The sequence below is a fragment of the Mastomys coucha genome, unplaced genomic scaffold (genome assembly GCF_008632895.1).
Source record: "Mastomys coucha isolate ucsf_1 unplaced genomic scaffold, UCSF_Mcou_1 pScaffold4, whole genome shotgun sequence".
In the NCBI taxonomy this organism is placed as follows: domain Eukaryota; kingdom Metazoa; phylum Chordata; class Mammalia; order Rodentia; family Muridae; genus Mastomys; species Mastomys coucha.
Window position 1 is genome coordinate 57,265,356 of NW_022196910.1, and position 20,378 is coordinate 57,285,733.

Consider the following 20,378-nt stretch of genomic DNA (forward strand, 5'->3'; position numbering starts at 1 on the left):
CTCCCTCTACTCTCCCTTCCTTTCCTGACCTTCCCTCCCCTCCCCTCCCTCTACTCTCCTTTCCTTTCCTGAGTCCAGAAAGGTGAGACTAATGTGCAATTACCAAAGGCCCACAGATGGAAATGGGTAGTGTGGTACAGAGTGACTAGAATAAGGAGAAGGACACATTTGCTGTGGGGCCCTCCAAGGACTCAGATGTGGACCCTTGTTTACTACATAGGTTTAAAATTATTGTGCAGTTGTGTTTTAAAATACATAATAAAATTTGTGAAAATTGACATATTCAGAATTGATAGACATTTTATCTGCTGATTTTAGTTTAATAGAAAGAAAAATCTCAAAACCAAGGTACAAATAAAAAACAATTAGAATGTCTTTCTTGAGTTACAATCACCTTCAACATTTACAAATTATAAGCCAATAAAATAATTAGTACAAAATTATAAGTTTAATTATTTTAAGCAAAACTCATCAAATTAAGCTGTATTCTCAGCACACTTTTGCAGGAGAATTTTTACAACAATTTTCCAATTATATGGCATATTTTATGTCACTTATCATAGGACTCTTTTTTCATCATAGGACTCTTATGTGTTTCATTTTTCAGGGTCCACTGGAAGTAGGGTTTTCTTTTTTTAATTTATATTTCAAAGTACTAAATTTTCTACCTGCTATGACAATCTAACTGTGCTACATTATAATTATATTATATCTGTGTCCTTTATAAGCCATACAAAATAGTTTAGTTAACTTGATAAATCTAGCAAGTTTAGTACATAGCCTCATTTAGTACATAGAAATTTATGACAATTCGCTGTAAACATATACATAAACATATAATTTAAGATTCTGGTTTTGAGAAAACACTTTCATTTCTCAATTAAGAAAGTGTACTAAAAGAAAAACACAAAAACACTCACATAGGATTAGCAAATAAGTGACCAATACATTCAATGGATGAATTGATTTAGATCACAAATAATACATTTAAGAGTAGTTCATGTTTCAACAACATATTATTTATGTTTAAATCTTGCCTCATGGTTCTTAAAAGAACAAAATCTATGAAACACATTTTTGAAAGCTTCCTTCACCTGTTGGTTCCTTAGGGTGTAAATGAAAGGGTTTAATAAAGGGGCTACAGAAGTGTTGAGCACAGCTACACCTTTATTTAAGGTCACCCTCTCCTTGGCTGATGTTTTCATGTACATGAAGATACAACTCCCATAAGTAATGGAGACAACAACCATGTGTGAGGAGCAGGTGGAAAAAGCCTTTCTCCTCTGCTGAGCTGAAGGGAACTTTAGGATGGTTTTGATGATGAGTGTGTAGGAGAGAATCACTAAGATCAAGGTGATGATAAGTGTCATTATAGCTAAGATAAAAGCCATCAATTCTATTAACCGTGTGTCTGTGCAAGACAACTGCAGGACAGAAGTGTCACAAAAGAAGTGATCAACAGTTTTGGAAGCACAAAAATCTAGTTTGAGTCCCAAGAGCAAAGGGGGAAAGATGACCAAGAACCCAGTCACCCAGGAGCTGAGGACCAGTATGTGGCACACTTTGCTACTCATGATGATGGGGTAGTGCAGTGGTCTGCAGATGGCTACATAGCGGTCATAGGACATGGCAGCCAGAAGGTAGAACTCTGTGGCCCCAAGTAGAAAAAAGAAGAATAACTGAGCCACACAAGCATTATACAAAATCATTTTCTCTCCTAAGAGAATGCTTGTGAGGAACCTGGGAATACAGACTGTAGTGAATGCAATTTCTAAGAAAGAGAAATTCCGGAGAAAAAAATACATTGGCGTCTTGAGGTGGGGATCCATCAGGGTGAGAAGGATAATCACTAAGTTCCCCATCAGACTCAAGATATAATTGAAAAACAGAAACAGGAAAATCAGAATTTGTAGCTGAGGATCACCTGTCAGTCCAAGCAAAATGAACACAATCTCCATAGACTGGTTCTTCATTTCTCTTGTTTCCTAACAAATCTACAGAAAATATTAAATTAATATTACACCTAGGGAAAATATTTCTTCATTCTCAGTCATACAAATTCTATATTCATAAGTTTAATAAATGCACTTATATTTTCAGAAGTCATCATTCAAGTCATTCTTTGAACATGTTCTTTATTACATTACCATGATTTTCTGAATTCTGAGATTTTAGTGTAGTCTTATGCACTCTACTTTTGTTAATATCTCAGGTTAATTGCCAATTAATTGATAGCTCATGTTAGCCACTTTAACTACCATTTTAGAAATACATGTAATGGAATAGGACATTTCAGAGAAGGCTTTATTACAACAAAGAGATTTTATACTTTAATGTAAAATAAGAGCATCGTCTGTGGTGAGTGAGATAGTGGTTACCTCGAAGGAATGAATAACTCAAGTCTCAAGATTGTCATCAGCTAAACCTACAATAAACAGTGTTATCCTGAAAGGCTTCCTATTATAGTCACCTGGCTCAAATTAAGTATGAATGGGAAGAAGAGATCTGTCAGTAAAGAATAAGAGTTATAATTAGTGTGTATGTGTGTGTGTGTGTGTGTGTCATAATTAGAAAAGTGGCACTTAACATACATATTCCAACCCACCTGTTGTTTTCTAGTTGAATTTGTTTGCACAACATATGTTTTGTATCTCTGGATGTTTATTGCTTTATTTTAAGCACTCTAAAAAAAATTTTTACTCCATAAATATAGTTCTAGTTCTTTAATTTATTTGATTAATTAGAAAACTCATAAAACTTGGAATTTAAATATTATGAAATTGCCAAGTAGAAGCAATCTAAATTTGGCATTAAAAATACATACATACCAAAACACAGCTAAATCAAGTCAATAATCAGAATTGTCAATATACCAGTTATGTGCACCCAAGTATGTGTCTGAGGTTCTGCACCCAGGGTTTTGTACATGCTAAGCAATTTAATGCAATAATTGGGCTACAGAGCCTTTGTCCCAATTCATAACTTTCTTTGTGGTTTATGAAATGGTGTTTCAGATAGTTTAGAGTAATATTCAGGGAATAATTTTAATTTTGTATCCTTTTGAATATTTCTAATGCCTCTCTTTGATGGCAGTTCCCTGAGGTGCCATTTCCTTCACACAGTACATTTCATTTTTAATTACTTTAATGATGATATAGGGAGTAGAGAATGTTGGTCTCCTTATTAATACTTACAACATATAGAATTTTCCAAAGATCCATAATAAATATAATGGAAGCAGAGAAATATTAAAATTCCTTTGTGTTACAGTAAAAGAAATGTGAAGAAAAAAATACATGGCAGCCCATAAATATATTTTTTAATTAAGAAAAAAGTTACAAAAATTAAAATATCAAAACTATATCTATGAATGTATAGATAGTAATAAAGTGGAGAAAATTACATAAATGTATTTTAAATATTTCTGTTACTAATATCTATCTCTGCTCATTACTTAATTTATAAGTACATGATTATAAATTTAAGTCAGATAAAGAGAAAATCTAGAGGAAAAGAAGAGAGTATGTCAAAGTTTAATCTCCCAGTTGGAGGTTGATGGCTGAGATGAATTTTAGTTATACAGATACCTTATCAAAACAGTAATATTGAAATACCAGATCAACTAGCAATTAAATAAATAAAATCTCGACTTCATTGATCATTATATATGCAAAAGTAATATTTTACTATTCTACAATGATACAAATAACTTTAAATATAAAAATATTTCAAGGTTGTGTTTATACCAAAAGGTCAAAAGCTATAAGAACTATAGCTTTCAGGTTATAGCTTTGAAAATTCAGCACCATAAAAGGTTTCTAATGAACTTTAAATCTTCTTACTAAAAACTAAGTTACAAATGTTTCTTCTAATAAGATCCAGTTTTCAGGGCTGAACCTTTCTGTAGATGCTCCTTCCTATTTGCTTTTATATAAAATCTTACTGCAGGGCAGTAGTTTTAAGCATATTTGTTAAATGTTCATTAAATTTTTGCCAAAGAAGAGTTCATTAAACATTCAAGGAAAAAAAACCTCTTTTTTGATTGCTTTTGCTATTACTAAAAAATAGTTAAAGAAATTTAAAATGGACACTGCAAAAATCATATCTTCTGTGTTGAAGATATTAATAATATTTCCCATCTTTTAACTTCTAATTCATAAGTTATATCCTAAAAGCAGAACATATAAAAATACAAAGAACTAAGTAAAATTGAAAATTAAATGCTTTTCCAATGATAGTGCCACAGTTTTTAAGAAGAATAAAACCTTTGGATATAAAGGGAACTTAAACAATATTCTAGACAAATAAACAAGTAAATCAAAGAACAGTAATAGTTCAAACGTGTGTTCTTTAAAAATAACATGTGGAACTTTCCTCATGTGTCATATCATTTAAGCCATGAAACTGTTGGATGAAAAATATACAATTCACAGGTTTACCTTAAATGTTATGAAAATTTATAAAATGTTCCTGTTTACATAGGCCGTCTCAATAATAACACTGCATTTTGACAGCATGGTGTAATCATGTAATGGAATTCCATCACTACAAACTACTGATTTGTCCTTCCTCAACAATAACATTACCATGTATTCTCATGATGGAAAAAAATAACCTACAGACTAAAATACCACAAGCTAATAAATGCAATCATGTTCACTAGATGAAATGTTACAGAATATTTTTTAAAAGTAAGACTTTCATTTTAGATAGCACTCGTACAGATCACTACTTCACCACTATCTGCAAACCAAATGAAACTGGAAAAATCGCTAACCCTGTGACTGTTCTGAAGATTTTTCAATAAGTTACATGTGCAGATTTGAGAAAGCTTTCTACACATAACCCAGCCCAGCATCCTTGTGTGAAGAGAGCATTGATGATCCACTCTCCTCCCCAGCACCTCATTCCACTTCAAAATACAATGATTGAACTAATGTCCTTTTAGAGGTATTATTATTATTAACTGATTTATATCATGTTGATATGAAAATAAATTTCATCACCCTCTACTCTACAGTTGACTACAATTCACCTGTGAGAAGTGTTACGAACTTGCGGAATTTGGCATACAGTACTATATAAAAATTTACTGTCTTTTAAGACAATGGAGGATTTATTTCTGAGTGTCCTAAAGGAAAATCTCACAAGAATGAATAATCCTCAGGGTAACTAAGATACAAGAACATCATTTCCTGAGGGATTGTCAAATTGTATGATACAAAAGTGCTTTTTATAAAAATAGACTTGTATACCTGTGTATACCCTCCCGATATTTCTTTTACTACTCATAATATTACTTCTAGAGTATTGGTAATAGATTGCTATAATACTTGAATGCTTATTATATACATGTCTTTATCTTTCTGCTTGGAATATGAGTATTTAGAAATGTTTTTCTTATATTTAACCAATGAAGAAATTCACATGCATTCTCTTTAAAATGTACTTTTCATGTTTTATGTTTATTTATATTTTCTATTTATATATTATATATTTATATTTATAATTTATAAATTATGTCTTATATATAATTATATATAACAAATATACAATGAAGAATAAAATATACAATATAAATATATTAATTTAAACATACAACTATAGAAATACATTAAACATATTAAATATATACATATATTTATATTATTTATAAATATTATACATATTTATTATATTAAACATATATGTGTGTGTGTGTGTGTGTGTGTGTGTGTGTGTGTGTGTATTGTTTTGTCTGCAAGTATGTATGCATACAAAAAGGCCATTGCATCCCATGGGACTACAGTTATAGATAGTTATGAGCCACTATGAAGGTGCTGGGAATTGAACTCAAGATCTCTGGAAGAACAGCCATTGCTCTTACCTACTGAACCATTTCTTCAGCCCCACATTTTCTTTTAATATTGTTTAGTTTATCCACTGTTATTTTATCAACCTACAGTTAATTTATTATTATTGGTTTGGTTATTCATGCTCTTCTAGCTTTCTGTGTTCATTGTGGAGATAATGTGATTTCTGCTAATTATAGGTGTTCCATTCAGCTTTTCTTTAAAATACTTATATAATGTCTTTTCAAATGTGTGGTGTTTTCAAAAAGATCAGTTTTAGGAAAGAAGCACACTTGCAACCAAAGTTGCCTATAAAGAAATTTGCTCTTTGAATTGCAGACAATTTTTATTTTTCTATTTATGTGTTGAAACCCAACTTCAACACCACAAGGTAAACTGAGGTAGGTGTACATAGAGTTGGTGACAGGGCCAGAACACTGATGGTACCGAGCATTGGCCTCTTCTGATAGTTTGGAGTTTGCCCAGCAAGTTTCCTGTTTTCCTCTGGAGATTATAGTTAAGTGATTGATGAATCTTAAAAGAGACTTAGAACTTTTAACATTTGTTGAGACTGTTATAGACTGTTGGTATTTGGAAGTTGGACTAAATATATTTTTATATTATGCTATGGCTAGGTATGTGCCCCATAGACTCGTGTGTTTGAACAAGCCTATAGGGGCCAGGGAGTGGAATGTGGTGGTTTGAATATGCTTGGCCCGGGGAGTGACACTATCAGGATGCATAGCCTTGTTGGACTAGGTGTGGCCTTGATGGGGAAGTGTGTCACTGTGGGGGTGGGTAGTGATAACCTCCCCCTAGCCACATGAAAGCCAGTCTTGTTCTGTCAGGCTTTGGATGAAGATATAGAACTTTTAACTTTTTCAGTCCCATCTCTACCTTGAAACTCTTATTGCACTTTGATGATAATGGACTGAACCTCTAAATCTATAAGCCAGCCTCAACTAAATGTCCTTTACAAGAGTTGCCTTGATTATGGTGTCTCTTCACAGCAATGAAACCCAACTATGACACATGGTATGTTCTCACTTATAAGTGGATACTAGCCACAAAATACAGGATACTCTCACTAGACTCCATAGGCTTGAAGAAGCTAAACAAGAAGAAAGGCTCAAGTGAGAATGCTTGAATCTCACTTAGAAGAGGGAATAAAATGGAGTAAGAGAACTGGATAGGAGAGGGTATGGGAAGGAGAATGGGGTGGGAGGCAGGTTCAGGATCAGGTATGGGGAGAGACAGGAGGTGTCTAGAGGGCCAGGAGAATGAATAGACATCTGCATCTGGTAGGAATGGAGGTGTACTGGTTGGTTTTGTGTGTCAATTTGACCCAGTCTGGAGCTATAACAGAGAAAGGAGCTTCAGTTTTGGAAGCGTCTCCATGAGATCTAGCTGTGGGGCATTTTCTTGGTTGATGATCAAGGGGGAGGGCCCCTTGTGGGTGGTGCCATCCCTGGGCTGGTAGCCTTGGGTTCTATAAGAAAGCAAGCTGAGCAAGTCAGGGGAAGCAAGCCAGAAAGAAACATCCCTCCATGGCCTCTGCATCAGCTCCTATATCCTGACCTGCTTGAGTTCCAGTCCTGACTTTCTTTAGTGATGAACAGAAAGGTGGGAATGTAAGCTGAATAAACCCTTTCCTCCACAACTTACTTCTTGGCCATGATGTTTGTGCAGGAATAGAAACCCTGACTAGTAGCATCTCATGGATGTGCCAAAGACCTGGGATAGGGGTGGCTCCCAGGAATCAATATGGATAATCTTAGCTAAGACTCATAGAAGTGGGGATATGGAACCTGAAGAGACCACTCCTATAGCCAGGCAGGAACCCCAGTGGAGTGATAGGGACACCAACCTACCTACAATACTTTTGACCAAAAAATATGTTGGGTGTTTGTAGCATTTGCACATTTGTGTCTGTGAGCTTGAACCCCCTGGTCGATATTTATGGGCAAACCACTCTTGATTTTCCACCTGACTTTCCTGTTAAGCCCTTATAAAGAGATACTCCAGAGCTCTACTCACAATAGGTGTACTGACAGGCAACATGCCACTCTTTGATATGATTCTCTATGAGATGAGCTTTTTGACAATATAGTTAGTTGCAGGCCCAGTGTGGTTCCAAACTGTCTGAGAAAAATTCCTGAAGTGAGTGCTTTTGTGGGGCAATGGTCTGTTCAGGCAGCCTGGACCCAGTCAAGTATAAGTCTAGAACTCCAGAGCTCCAGTGGATAATTTGTGCCTGCAAGGGACAGAAGGTGTTCAGGTACAACTCCTGGGACCTTGGCTCAGGTTTCAGTCCCTCCCTCCCAACCACCCCAGCAGGAGAGGTGTGTGTTATTGGTTGTCGCGACCGGTCTCGCCCGCAAGAACAACGCGGCAACAGGATTCTTCTCAGCAGCACTTTATTTGGAGCTCCTCTTGAAGTTTGAAGCGAAGGACCCCGATACCCTGGAGCTGTTGGCTTATATAGCTGAGCAAGACTGTCTGATTGGTGTACCATGTAGACACCTCATTAACCTCCCCCGCGGGAGGGGGGCGAGCAAACGTGTTACTGTCTGATTAGTCTAGTGCAAGCACCTTATTATCATATCCCCATCTGGAGGGGGAGAGCCGAGAGACGTGTCACTGTTACCGCGCGCCTGCGCCAAGCAGCTGTCCGTGGTCCGGAAGTGAAGTTTGGCGCCATTTTGGATAGACGCTGGCCGGCGGCCAACAATTGGTCAAGCCATCTTACATACAAATAAAGACTCTCAGCCCAAACCAATGAGACATAACTGCTGTCGAAATCTGAATGACCCCCAAAACTGTATGTATATTATATCCTATCCAGGGAAGTAGAAGAGGGCAAAAGATCTATTCCGTTGTCTGAGCCTTTTGTTCTAAGAGCTGTAACACTTGGGAAGAGGTCTGCTCTCCAGAAATGTGGCCTGAAGCTGCGCCGCACTGGCTCGTTGGCCTCTCGTCGGCCCAGCCTGACCATACTCAGTGCAGGGTAGCTCGGAGAAACGGAGTGGCCTGGAAGACACCACAGCAGAGATGGCCCCACCCATGCTCGATTCCCTTCACTAGGGCTCTTGCATCAGGTTGGGCCAGAGATCTCCGTGGAAAGCCTCCGGCACTCAAGCCCATAGGGTTTGGCATTTTGTAACATCTGTCAGAAGAGTCTTTAAAAAAAAATCCATATCCGCACACAACAGTTATTTAGCCATCAATTCATTTCAAATAAAACAACTTGTTTACTAGAAAAAAATTATCCTGTCTACAAGAAATGCAGGGATAGAGGATAGAGGAGACACTGAGGGAATGAACAATCAATATCCTGTCCAACATGAGACTCACCCCATGGGCAAGCACCAATCCCTGACACAATTAATGATACTTTGTTATGCTTGCAGAGAAGAGCCTAGCATTACTGTTTTCTGAGAGGCTCTACCCAGCAGCTTACTGAAACTGATGCAAAGACCCACAGACAAACATTGTTGGGAGCTTGGGGACTTATATGGAAGAGTTAGGGGAAGGATTGAGGGCCCTAAAGAGGACAGAAACTCCATAGGAAGACCAACAGAGTCAACTAACCTAGACCTTTGGAGGCTCTCAGAGACTGAACCACCAACCAAAAACCATACATGGACTGGACCTAACTCCAACCCCAATATATAGCAGATGTGCAGCTCAGTCTTTATGTGGTCTCCCAACAACTAGAGCAGGTGCTATCCTTAAAGCTGTTGCCTATCTGTGGAATGTTTCCCTAACTGAGCTGCCTTGTCTGGCCTCAATGGGAGAGGATGGGCCTATCCCTGCAGGTACTTGATGTGCCAGTATTGGGGGGCAGGGAGGAATACCCAGGGTGAACTTCTACCCTCTCTGAAGAGAAAGAGATAGAGGATTAGGAGAGGGACCAGAAGTGGTTCAGTGGTTCGGTATGTAAAGTGAATAAAAAAGAAAGAAAAGTTGGTTTCCTCACTGAGACTCTCATTTGCAAGTAATTATCAACATGGAAATTGCTTCTGGGATCACCCCTTTTCCTGCTCTAATAATCAAATTGGTACAGTGCCCTGTAGGCCCTGTGCATGCTGCCTCAATCTCTGTGACTTCATATGTGCATCAATCATATTGATTGAAAGGCCTTTCTTTTCCTGGTGCCCTCTATTTCCTGTGGCTCTCACATTCTTTCTGCCTTTTCTTCTGCAGGTTTTCCTGAGCCCTGTGTAGGAAGAGTATTCCAAGGTCTTTCATGCTGCATAATGTCTGGTTGTAGGTTATTATATTTGTTCCCATCTGATGCAGAAGGAAAGTTCTCTGGTGATGGCTGAGTAAGGCACTGATCTATGAATACAGCAGAATATTATTAGGAGTCATTTTATTGCTATGATTTTTTTTTTTTAAAGAAGACTGGTATTTTATTTATCCTGGGTCTCTGGAAAATCTAATCTCAGGTTGTTGGTAACACAAGTAGTATCCAGTAAGGGTTCCATCTTGTGTAATGAACCTTAAGTCAAATCACATATTGGTTGGTTATCCAACAAAATTTGAGCCACCATTCCTCTATCATACTTTCAGGCAAGATGCCATTGTAGATAAAAGTGTTTGTGGCTGGGTGATACATTTCTCCTTTAGCAGCCTGCAGAGTACCTTTTTAGTCCAATGATCCAAGAATACAATGGTGAAGCTTTTATGTAGGCACAAGTTAATTTCTTCATGTTAATTGAGTTGTGTAGGTGAGTCTTCAGCAACGGGGCCTTGCAGTCAGTTTGTGGAGAGCAGTTTTGTTAACAGTTTTTTTTTTTTACTTTTTGTCTTTGTTTGAGTTATAAGATATATATTTAGAGATGGGAAAATGAATTTGAAGAGGAAAATTTAAAATATATATAAGTACATATATGTGTGTGTGTATGTGTGTGTGAAGCAAATGTAACATTTTAAAATCTTGAAACTTCTCTTTGTGTATTTCTTTTTTAAAAAACTAATTTTTAAAGATTTATTTATTCTCTATTTATTTATTATAAGTACACTGTAGCTGTCTACAGAAGAGGGTATCAGATCTCATTATGGGTGGTTGTGAGCCACAATGTGGTTACTGGGATTTGAACTCAGGACCTTCGGAAGAACAGTCAGTACTCTTACCCGCTGAGCCATCTCACCAGCCCCCAAAAGTAATTTTTATTAGATATTTTCTTGATTTGCATTTCTAATGTTATCCCCTTTCCCAGTTTCCCCTCCAAAAAAAAAACCATCCTCCCTTGCCCTGATCACCAACCCACTCTCTCCTGCTTCCTGGCCCTGGCATTCCCCTACATTGGGGCATAGAGCATTCATAGGACCAAGAGCCTCTCCTCCCATTGATGACCAACTAGGCCATCTTCTGCTACATATGCAGCTGGAGCCATGAGTCCCACCATTTGTATTCTTTAGTTGGTGGTCTAGTCCCTGGGAGCTCTGGGAGTACTAGTTAATTCATATTGTTGTCCCTCCTATGAGGCTGCAAATCCCTTCAGCTCCTTGGGTCCTTTCTTTAGCTCCTTAATTGGGGACCCTGTGCTAAGTCCAATGGATGGCTGTGAGCCTCTACTTCTGTATTAGTCAGGCACTGGCAGAGCCTCCCAGGAGACAGCTATATCAGGCTCCTGTCAGCCAGCACTTGCTGGCATCAACAATAGAGTCTGGGTTTGGTGATTGTATATGGGAAGGATCTCTAAGGGGGCAGTCTCTGGATTGTCCTTCCTTCAATCTCTGTTCCACATTTTGTCTCTGCAATTCCTTCCCTGGGTATTTTGTTCCCCCTTCTAAGAAGAACTATTTGTGTATTTCTAAAACTTATATTTTTATGGTTCATTTTATATAGAGTTTGTCAATATGAGTACATTTCCTGCAAAAGAGGAGGATTATTTGATAAATTTATAAAGCACATTGTATTATCAAATAACATGATTCATATTTTGCTTGTCATGTATTTCTGTCATAGTAATATTAAAATCTCTAGTTAACATTTACTTAATGAAAAATTAACAAATTGAAGATACAGTTCAGTGTCAGAGTACTTGACTAGTATACCTAAGACTAGGGTTGATGGCGAGACAGAATTTCAAGGGGAGACGGGAAAGGAAGAAAAAGTGGAAACTGTGAGGAAAGGTATTAACAAGTATATATAGATACTGGTATATATTGAAAAGGTACTATTAATGAAAAAGAGTCCTTAAAATTACATAGCTAGTAATTTGGATGCCTAGTATCAAAGTCATAGTATCTATCTCTTGGGGAAATTTCTTACCTAGGATCCTCATCATCAGACACATAGATGCTTACATTTTCATGAAGAATATAACATTCTACGATATTTATTATTTTCTTTTGCCTTAGGATATTATGGTAAGTATTTAGAACCTCTAATGTATATGTTTTTCCTTAGAGAGGTTGCAGACAAATAAAATAAGACATACAAGTGCAAAAATAATTCAAATAATATTAAGAACTATTTGCAGAAAACATTTGGATTCTATGACAAGTCTTCAAATGAGAAGCAAAAATGAGGCATATTTCCAAGATAATGAGAAGAACAGAAGCAAAGTGCAGGGTAAACCCATAATCTCCTTAGAAGCAATGGCAGAATTCTGGGGTCACAGCATCACAGTCGGCAAACATGGATAAAGAAGATCTTCACTTTTTTTAAAATTTCTTTTCTTTTATTGGATATTTTCTTAATTTACAATTCAAATGTTTTCCCCTTTCCAGGTCTTCCCTCTGGAAACATCCTATCCCTTACATCCTCCCCCTGCCTCTATGAGGGTACTCCCCCACCCACCCAACCATTCCTGCCTTTACTCCTTAGCATTCCCCTCCACTGGTGCATGGAGTACCCTCAGGCCCAAGGGCCTCTCCTCCCACTGATGTCCAACAAAGGCATCCTCTGCCGCATATGTGGCCCAAGCCATTGGTTCCTCCATGTGTACTCTTTGGTTGGTCATCCATTCCCCAGGAGCTCCAGGGGGTCTGACAGGTTGACAATGTTGCTCCTGCTACAGAGCTGCAAACCCCCTCAGCTCCTGCAGTCCCTTCTCCAACTCTCCCATCAGGGACTCCCATGCCCAGTTCAATGGTTGGCTGCAAGCATCCACCTCTGTATTTGTCAGGCTCTAGAAGAGCCTCTCAGGAGACCACTATATCAGGCTCCTGTCAGCAAGCACTTCCATGCAATAATAGCATCTGGATTTGGCAACTGTATATGGTATGGATCACCAGGTGGGGCAGTCTCTGGGAGGACTTTCCTTCAGTCTCTGCTCCATACTTTGTCTCCATATTTCCTCCTGTGTGTATTTGGTTACCCTTTCTAAGAAGCACTGAAGCATCCACACTTTGGTCTTCCTTCTTGGGCTTCATATGGTCTGTGAATTGTATCTTGGGTATTCCAAACTTATCAGTGAGTGGATATATATGTGTTATTTTGTGACTGAGTTACCTCACCCAGGAGGATATTTTCAAGTCCCATCCATTTACCTATGAAATTCATGAAGGCATTGTTTTTAATAGTAGTGTTCCACTGGGTAAATGTACTACATTTTCTGCATCCATTCCTCTGTTAAGGGACATATGTGTTGTTTCCAGCTTCTGGCTATTATAAATAAGGCTGATATGAAGATAGTGGAGCATGTGTCCTTATTACATGTTGGAGCATCTTTCACTTATGTGCCCTGGTGTGGTATAGCTGGGTCCTCAGGTAGTACCATGTCCAATTTTCTGAGAAACCCCCAGACTGGTTTCCAAAGTGGTTGTACCAGCTTGCAATCCCACCAGCAACAAAGGAGTGTTCCTCTGTCTCCACATTCTTGCCAGCATTTGCTGTCATTTGAGTTTTTTATCTCAGCTGTTCTGACTGGTGTGAAGTGCAATGTCAGGGTTGTTTTGATTTGCATTTCCCTGATGACTAAGGATGTTGAACATTTCTTTAGGTGCTTCTTGGCCATTCGATATTCCTCAATTGAAAATACTTTGTTTAGCTATGTATGTCATTTTTAATAGGGTTATTTGATTCTCTGGAGTCTAACTTCTTGAGTTTTTTTTACATATTGTATTTTAGCCCTCTATCAGATATAGGATTGGTAAAGATATTTTCCCAATCTGTTTGTTGCCATTTTGTCCTATTGAAAGGGTCCTTTGCCTTACAGAAACTTTGCAATTTTATGAGGTCTCATTTGTTGATTCTTAATCTTAGAGCATAAGCCATTGGTGTTTTGTGGAATAATTTGAAGAGTATTGGAATTAGGTCTTCTTTAAAGGCCTGATAGAATTCTGTGCTAAACCCATTTGGTTCTCACTTTTGGGGGTTGGGAGAATTTTAATGACTGCTTCTATTTCTTTAGGGGTTAAGAGACTGTTTAGATGGATTATCTCATTCTGATTTAACTTTGGTATTTGGTATCTATCTAGAAAATGGTCCATTTCATCCAGAATTTCCAGTTTTGTTGAGTATAGGCTTTTGTAGTAGGATCTGATGATTTTTTTGAATTTCCTCAGTTTCTGTTGCTATATTTCCCTTTTCATTTCTGATTTTATTAATTTGGATACTGTCTCTGTGCCCTCTGTTTAGTCTGGCTAAGGATTTATCTATCTTGTTGGTTTCCTTAAAGAACCAGCCCCTGGTCTTATTTATTCTTTGTATAGTTCTTTTTGTTTCCATTTGGTTGATTTCAGCCTGAGTTTCATTATTTCCTGCCATCTACTCCTCTTGTGTGTATTTGTTTCTTTTTGTTTTAGAGCTTTCAGTTGTGCTTTCAAGCTGCTAGTGTATGCCCTCTCCAGTTTCTTTTTGGAGGCACTCAGAGCTATGAGTTTTCCTCTTAGCACTGCTTTCATTGTGTTCCATAAGTACCTTCATTTTCATTAAATTTTAAAAAGTCTTTAATTTCTTTCTTTATCTTTATTTATTTCTTCCTTGACCAAAAAATCACTTAAATATCACTGAGTAGGGCATTGTTTAGCTTCCATGTGTATGTGGGCTTTCTGTTGTTTTTGTTGCTATTGAAGACCAGCCTTAGTCTATGGTGATCTTATAGGATGCATGGGATTATTTCAATCTTCTTATATCTCTTGAGGTCTGTTTGTGACTGATTATATGGTCAATTTTGTAGAAGGTACCATGAGATGCTGAGAAGAAGGTATATTCTTTTGTTTTAGGATGAAATGTTCTATAGATAATCTGCTAAATCCATTTGGTCCATAACTTCTCTTAGTTTTTCTGTGTGTCTGTTTAGTTTCTGTTTCCATGCTCTTTCCACTGAGTTTTACTATTTGTCTGTTTAGTTTCTGTTTCCATGCTCTTTCCATTGAGTTTTACTGTGTGTCTGTTTAGTTTCTGTTTCCATGCTCTTTCCACTGAGTTTTACTGTGTGTCTGTTTAGTTTCTGTTTCCATGCTCTTTCCACTGATGTGAGTGGTGTCTTGAAGTCTCCCACTATTATTTTGTGAGGTGCAAGGTATGCTTTGTGCTTTAATAAAGTTTCTTTTATGAATGTGGGTGCCCTTGCATTTGGAATATAGGTATTCTGAATTGAGAGTCTTTCCTATATTTTTTGATAACTTTTAGTTGAAAGTTGATTTTATTTGACATCCTTCAGCTTGTTTCTTGGGACCTTTTGCTTGAATAATTGTTTTCCAGTCCTTTATTCCTAGGTAGTGTCTGTCTCTGTCACTGAGGTGTATTTCTTGTATGCAGCATAATGTTGAGTACTTTTTACATATCCAGTCTGTTAGTCTATGTCTTTTTTATTGAGGAATTAATTTTTATTTTATTTTATTTTATTTTAATTGAATTTTATTTTATTTTATCGAGGAATTGGTGCTGCTCTTTTTCACCTACTAAGGCAATCTTGTAGACAATTTTGTTAGCAATTGTTTTTCAGGGGGATGTTTGTGTTTAAGTTCCCTTTTTATTGTAGTTATATGGTCCATGCATTAAATAATTTTCTACATACTACCCATAGTACCATATGAAATAAATCAGTCCTAATCTTAGGGACTTTTCATGTGCTCATTTCCTAAATTGGAATTCTCATGAGAATTTGAGATTCATAATCACATTTTCTCAGGAATCAGAACTTTTCATGTTATCCAAATGTACTTCCCAGACAATCTGTATTTATTTTTAAAAACAGAATTCTCAGAATTCTCAACAATTATTCAAGCAGAATTGAGGAATCTCAAATGGATGAGAATTGCTTAAAGAAATGTTTAACATTATTAGTCACCAGGGAAATGCAAATCAAAATGACTCTGAGATTTCATTTTACACTTGTCAGAATGGCTAAGATCAATAAAACAAGTAACAGTTCATGCTGGTGAGGATGTGAAGCATAAGGAACACTCCTCCAGTGCTGATGGGAGTGCAAACTTGTACAGCCACTATGGAAATCAATGTGGCAGATCCTCAGAAAATGGGGAATTGGTTCAATCTATCTCAAGATCCAGTTATACCATTTTGGAGTATATACCCAAAATATACTCTGCCCTACACAAGGACACTTTCTCTACTGTGTTTATTCCAGCATTATTCACAATAGCCAAACTAGAAACAACGTAGGTGTTCATCAGTTGAAGAATGAATAATAAAATGTGGTAGATTTACACAATGGCATATTACTCAAGTGTTAAAAATGACATCATGAAATTTACAGGCAAATGGATGCAAGAAGAAAAATAAATCATCTTGAATGAGGTAACCTAGACCCAGAAAGACAAATATGGTATGTATTCACAATTAACTGGATCATAGCTGTTAAGTAGATGATAAGCTTAATACAATCCACAAATGTAGAGAAGTTAGGGAAAGAGGAAGGTTATAGAGGGGAAGCATGTGTTCCCTGAGAAGAAAAAATAGAATAGGATTCCATACAACTAATTTAACATAGAGACATTGAACTGGTGTAGACTTGGAACCTTCACTCCTAAGTTCTGGCATCATTGACTGTGGAAGGTACTCTGCAGGATACAGAAAGAGAAACCTGGACACTAACCCAGACACAAACCTTTTTACCTATAATCTGTCCTGTCTGCAAGGTGTGCTGGGACAATGATGGTTCAGAACTTGTGGGAATGGCCAGTAATATTTGGTTTAAAATGAGGCGTACACCACTAGAGGGAGCCCATACCCTACACTACCTGGATTGCCAGGATCCAGAGACTAAATAGCTCAGACACCTAGACTAGGCCAAACACAAGTGGAAAAAAATAAATGAAATGATTCTTTTCTTTTTCTTATAGAAAGATTGTTTTCATTTTCTTTATTTATTATTTGTTTGTTTGTTTGCTTGCTTTTAACAAACTAGAGTAGCAGGAGGAGGAAGGAGAGTTATGTGGAGCACAGAGGATTTGTGTTACTGTGAAACCATTTATTCTGATACAATAATGGCTAGGACAACACAACCCTTGTGAAAACTATGGACTTGTATTATTAAGACCATAAAACTAGCTCGGCATTGCAACTAACATGCAACGTGATGATGGTGCAAGAGACAGTTGGGAAATCCCCAGTTTATGCTCAGTAATTGACAATGTTAGTCAGGCATGTGTAAGTAAGGAATAGTCTAACATCAGTTTTTTCTTTTTCAGAATGATGAATTACACATTTAGAGTAGGGTTAGGTGATCAGAAAAACTGAGCATAAAATGAAATGATTCTTAAGAATATTCTGCTATACTCATAGACTGGTACCTTGTCAACTTATCACCAGAGGCTTCCTCTAGCAACAGATGGGCAAGGATGCAGTGACCCACAACAAGATACTATGCAGAAAGAGTATACATTTACATTCTGCATTTGGTCATATATTTGATTTTTAAGAATGTCTCACAGGCTGTGGTCCAAACAATCAAAAACGACTGTCTCCCAAAGGAAAGTCAAGAATCTAATACTTTTTAGTCTACAAGGCTGGATGTCTTACCTGGAGATTAGAATCACAAAGAAGTGGGCTCAAAGGCCAGTGAAGATATGAACGTGGAAGAGAGCCCAGCAAACAAGCAAAGAGTAAAAGCTTCTTTTTTCTTATCTTTTATATAGCATGCCATGAGAAGGTGTATGATTAAAGGTGAGCCTTCCAATCTCAAATGATATGATCTGTAATCTGTATTTCAGCTGGATCATTCTACCCTAATTAGTGTAAAAAAATAATCTCACAGGTGTACCTAATAGATTGGGGTTTTAGTTAATTCTAGATGTGAAATTTTGTGAATAATAGATAAAGGTATATCAATTATATCACATTAGTTTATTTCTACTTTATTACTGACAATGTACCTTCTATATCTCTCCACTTTATTTTACCATTTCCAAAGTTCAAATCTAAATGTTTTATACAAACAGGAATTCCTGACTATTTTCATAAATCTATACTAGTCAAGAGTGAGCAAGAGATGGAATGAGATTTTTCAACCTTTTAGGATCAAACTTTAAACAAATTTTCATGGCATGAGGAATGTATTCCATAACTTATTAGATCTAAAGGGAGATATATTTTTGTATTATGCTTTATAATATCCTAACAATTTTTAAATGATGGTAGCCATGACATACTGATCTGAAGTTGAAAATTTCAATAAACTTGCATAAACCAGATTTAGTGCTGCTTTGTCATCCCAGATTTTTAAGACTAAGATGAGAAAACCATGGATCCAAGTCCTGACTGAGATATAGAGTGAGTTCACGATTTATTTGAAAGTTCAAGTAAAAAGAAAAAAAAAGGGGGGACCAGATTTAGTTTGATAGCAGTACACTGTCTTAGATTGAGTTCAATTCCAAGTACCATTAAAATACTTGAATGAATGAATGAATGAATGAATAAACGTGTTACTTTTTAGTTGTTCACATTGAAAACTATAAAACAAACATAATTATCTTCTGGTTACTAGACTATCAACACTTCAATAAAAATATGTGATAAAGGAATGAAAAGTTGGAGAAACTCTGCACGGTGGTAAAAATTTCAGCTGCTGAGTCTAAACTAGTTCATTTGTCTATGAAGTTTCCTCTGTGTTACCTTTTGAAAGGCTTCTTTCACTTCCTTGTTTCTCAAAGTGTAGATAACAGGATTCAGAGCAGGGGTGACCACAGTGTACATGAGAGCAGTAGCCTTGTCGGTGTCTGGGGTGTGTGAACTCTTGGGTTGGAGATAAGTGAACAAGGCAGTGCCATAGAAAAGAGAAACAACCAGGATATGAGAGGAGCAGGTGGAGAAAGCTTTGTGTCTGCCTGCTGCTGAGGGCATTTTCAAGATGGCCAGAATGATGCGAACATAAGAGCACAGAATGAAAAGACAGGGACTCATAATGAAGATAAGAGAAATAATGAATAGTACAATTTCATTCTGGGACGTATCCACACAAGCTAATTTTACCACAGGCATGATGTCACAAAAAAAGTGCTGAATTGTTCCTGCTCCACAAAAGGGCAGAGTGAAGATCCAGGTAGTCTGGGCTGATTCTACCAGGATCCCAGTCATCCAAGATACACCAGCCAACTTCAAACAGACAGAAGGGCCCATCCGCAGAGTATAATGCAGTGGGTAACAAATAGCCACAAAGCGATCATAAGCCATAGTTGCCAGAAGGCAACACTCTGTCAGCCCCAAGATGGTGAACACATACATCTGAGCTGCACAGCCTCCCACACTTATGGTCTTGAGTTGTACCAGCAGGTGCACCAGCATCTGAGGCACCACACTGGTGATATAGCACATCTCCAGAAAGGAGAGGTTGGCCAAGAAGAAGTACATGGGTGTATGTAGGGAAGAGGTGGTCCAGATCACACAGATGATGGTGAGGTTTCCTCCCACTGTAAACAAATAGATAACCAAGAACACAAAAAAGAGGACAAGCTGCAGTTCTGCTAGAGAAGAAAAGGCCACCAATGTGAATTCAGTGCAGAGGGACAGGCTTCCATTCTTCATGAGCTCAGAGTTAGGCATCTGTGAAGACAACAGAAATGGCAGATAGTCCCCAAGTATACATTCAGCAGCCACAAGTGTTATTCTCCACAAAGGAACTCTCCCACTATTAGTGTGCTAAGAAGAGAACAGAGACCTCACAGCTCCTGTGAGACAAACAACCCATTCAAACTGATGCACAATTCTGTTGTGGGTGTTGTTATATTTTTACAGAAACTTGAATAAAAAGGCATCTGAGTTAAGAATTCAATTTTACCTACTAATGCACACAAAGCTCTTTTACAGTTAACATATAAAAGTGTTTAAATTACAAAACAGAAAATTGAATAAGAAAGTGTCATGTTCTCATCTTCTGACCTCTACTATCATCTCAAAGTTCCATTTAAGTATCCAATAGAAAGAAAGTATATTCTAGCCACTTATTTAGCATTTACCTATATAACAGTCTAATTTTACCTTAAAAAGAATATGTTAATAATTAAACAATTAAGACTTACAGAAATAAAAACCATGTAGTATCTCCTTTTCAACTTTAAGGATCCTTTTCAGGATGTTGTGTCTGGGATGACTACCTAGGAAGAAAAGCTTCTTCCTAATGTTGGTAT

General features: G+C 37.2%; 2 protein-coding genes across 2 annotated transcripts; both read right to left on the bottom strand.

Moving 5' to 3' along the window:
• Positions 1 to 1,016: 1,016 nt before the first annotated feature.
• Positions 1,017 to 1,973, bottom strand: LOC116075880 (olfactory receptor 6C6-like). Its single transcript, XM_031349349.1, has one exon. The coding sequence runs from the start codon at positions 1,971 to 1,973 to the stop codon at positions 1,017 to 1,019; it is 957 nt and encodes a 318-aa protein (XP_031205209.1).
• A 16,858-nt stretch (positions 1,974 to 18,831) lies between these two features.
• Positions 18,832 to 19,919, bottom strand: LOC116076328 (olfactory receptor 10C1-like). Its single transcript, XM_031350053.1, has one exon. It carries the CDS (start codon positions 19,792 to 19,794, stop codon positions 18,832 to 18,834), a length of 963 nt encoding a protein of 320 aa, XP_031205913.1. The 5' UTR covers positions 19,795 to 19,919.
• Positions 19,920 to 20,378: the final 459 nt, after the last annotated feature.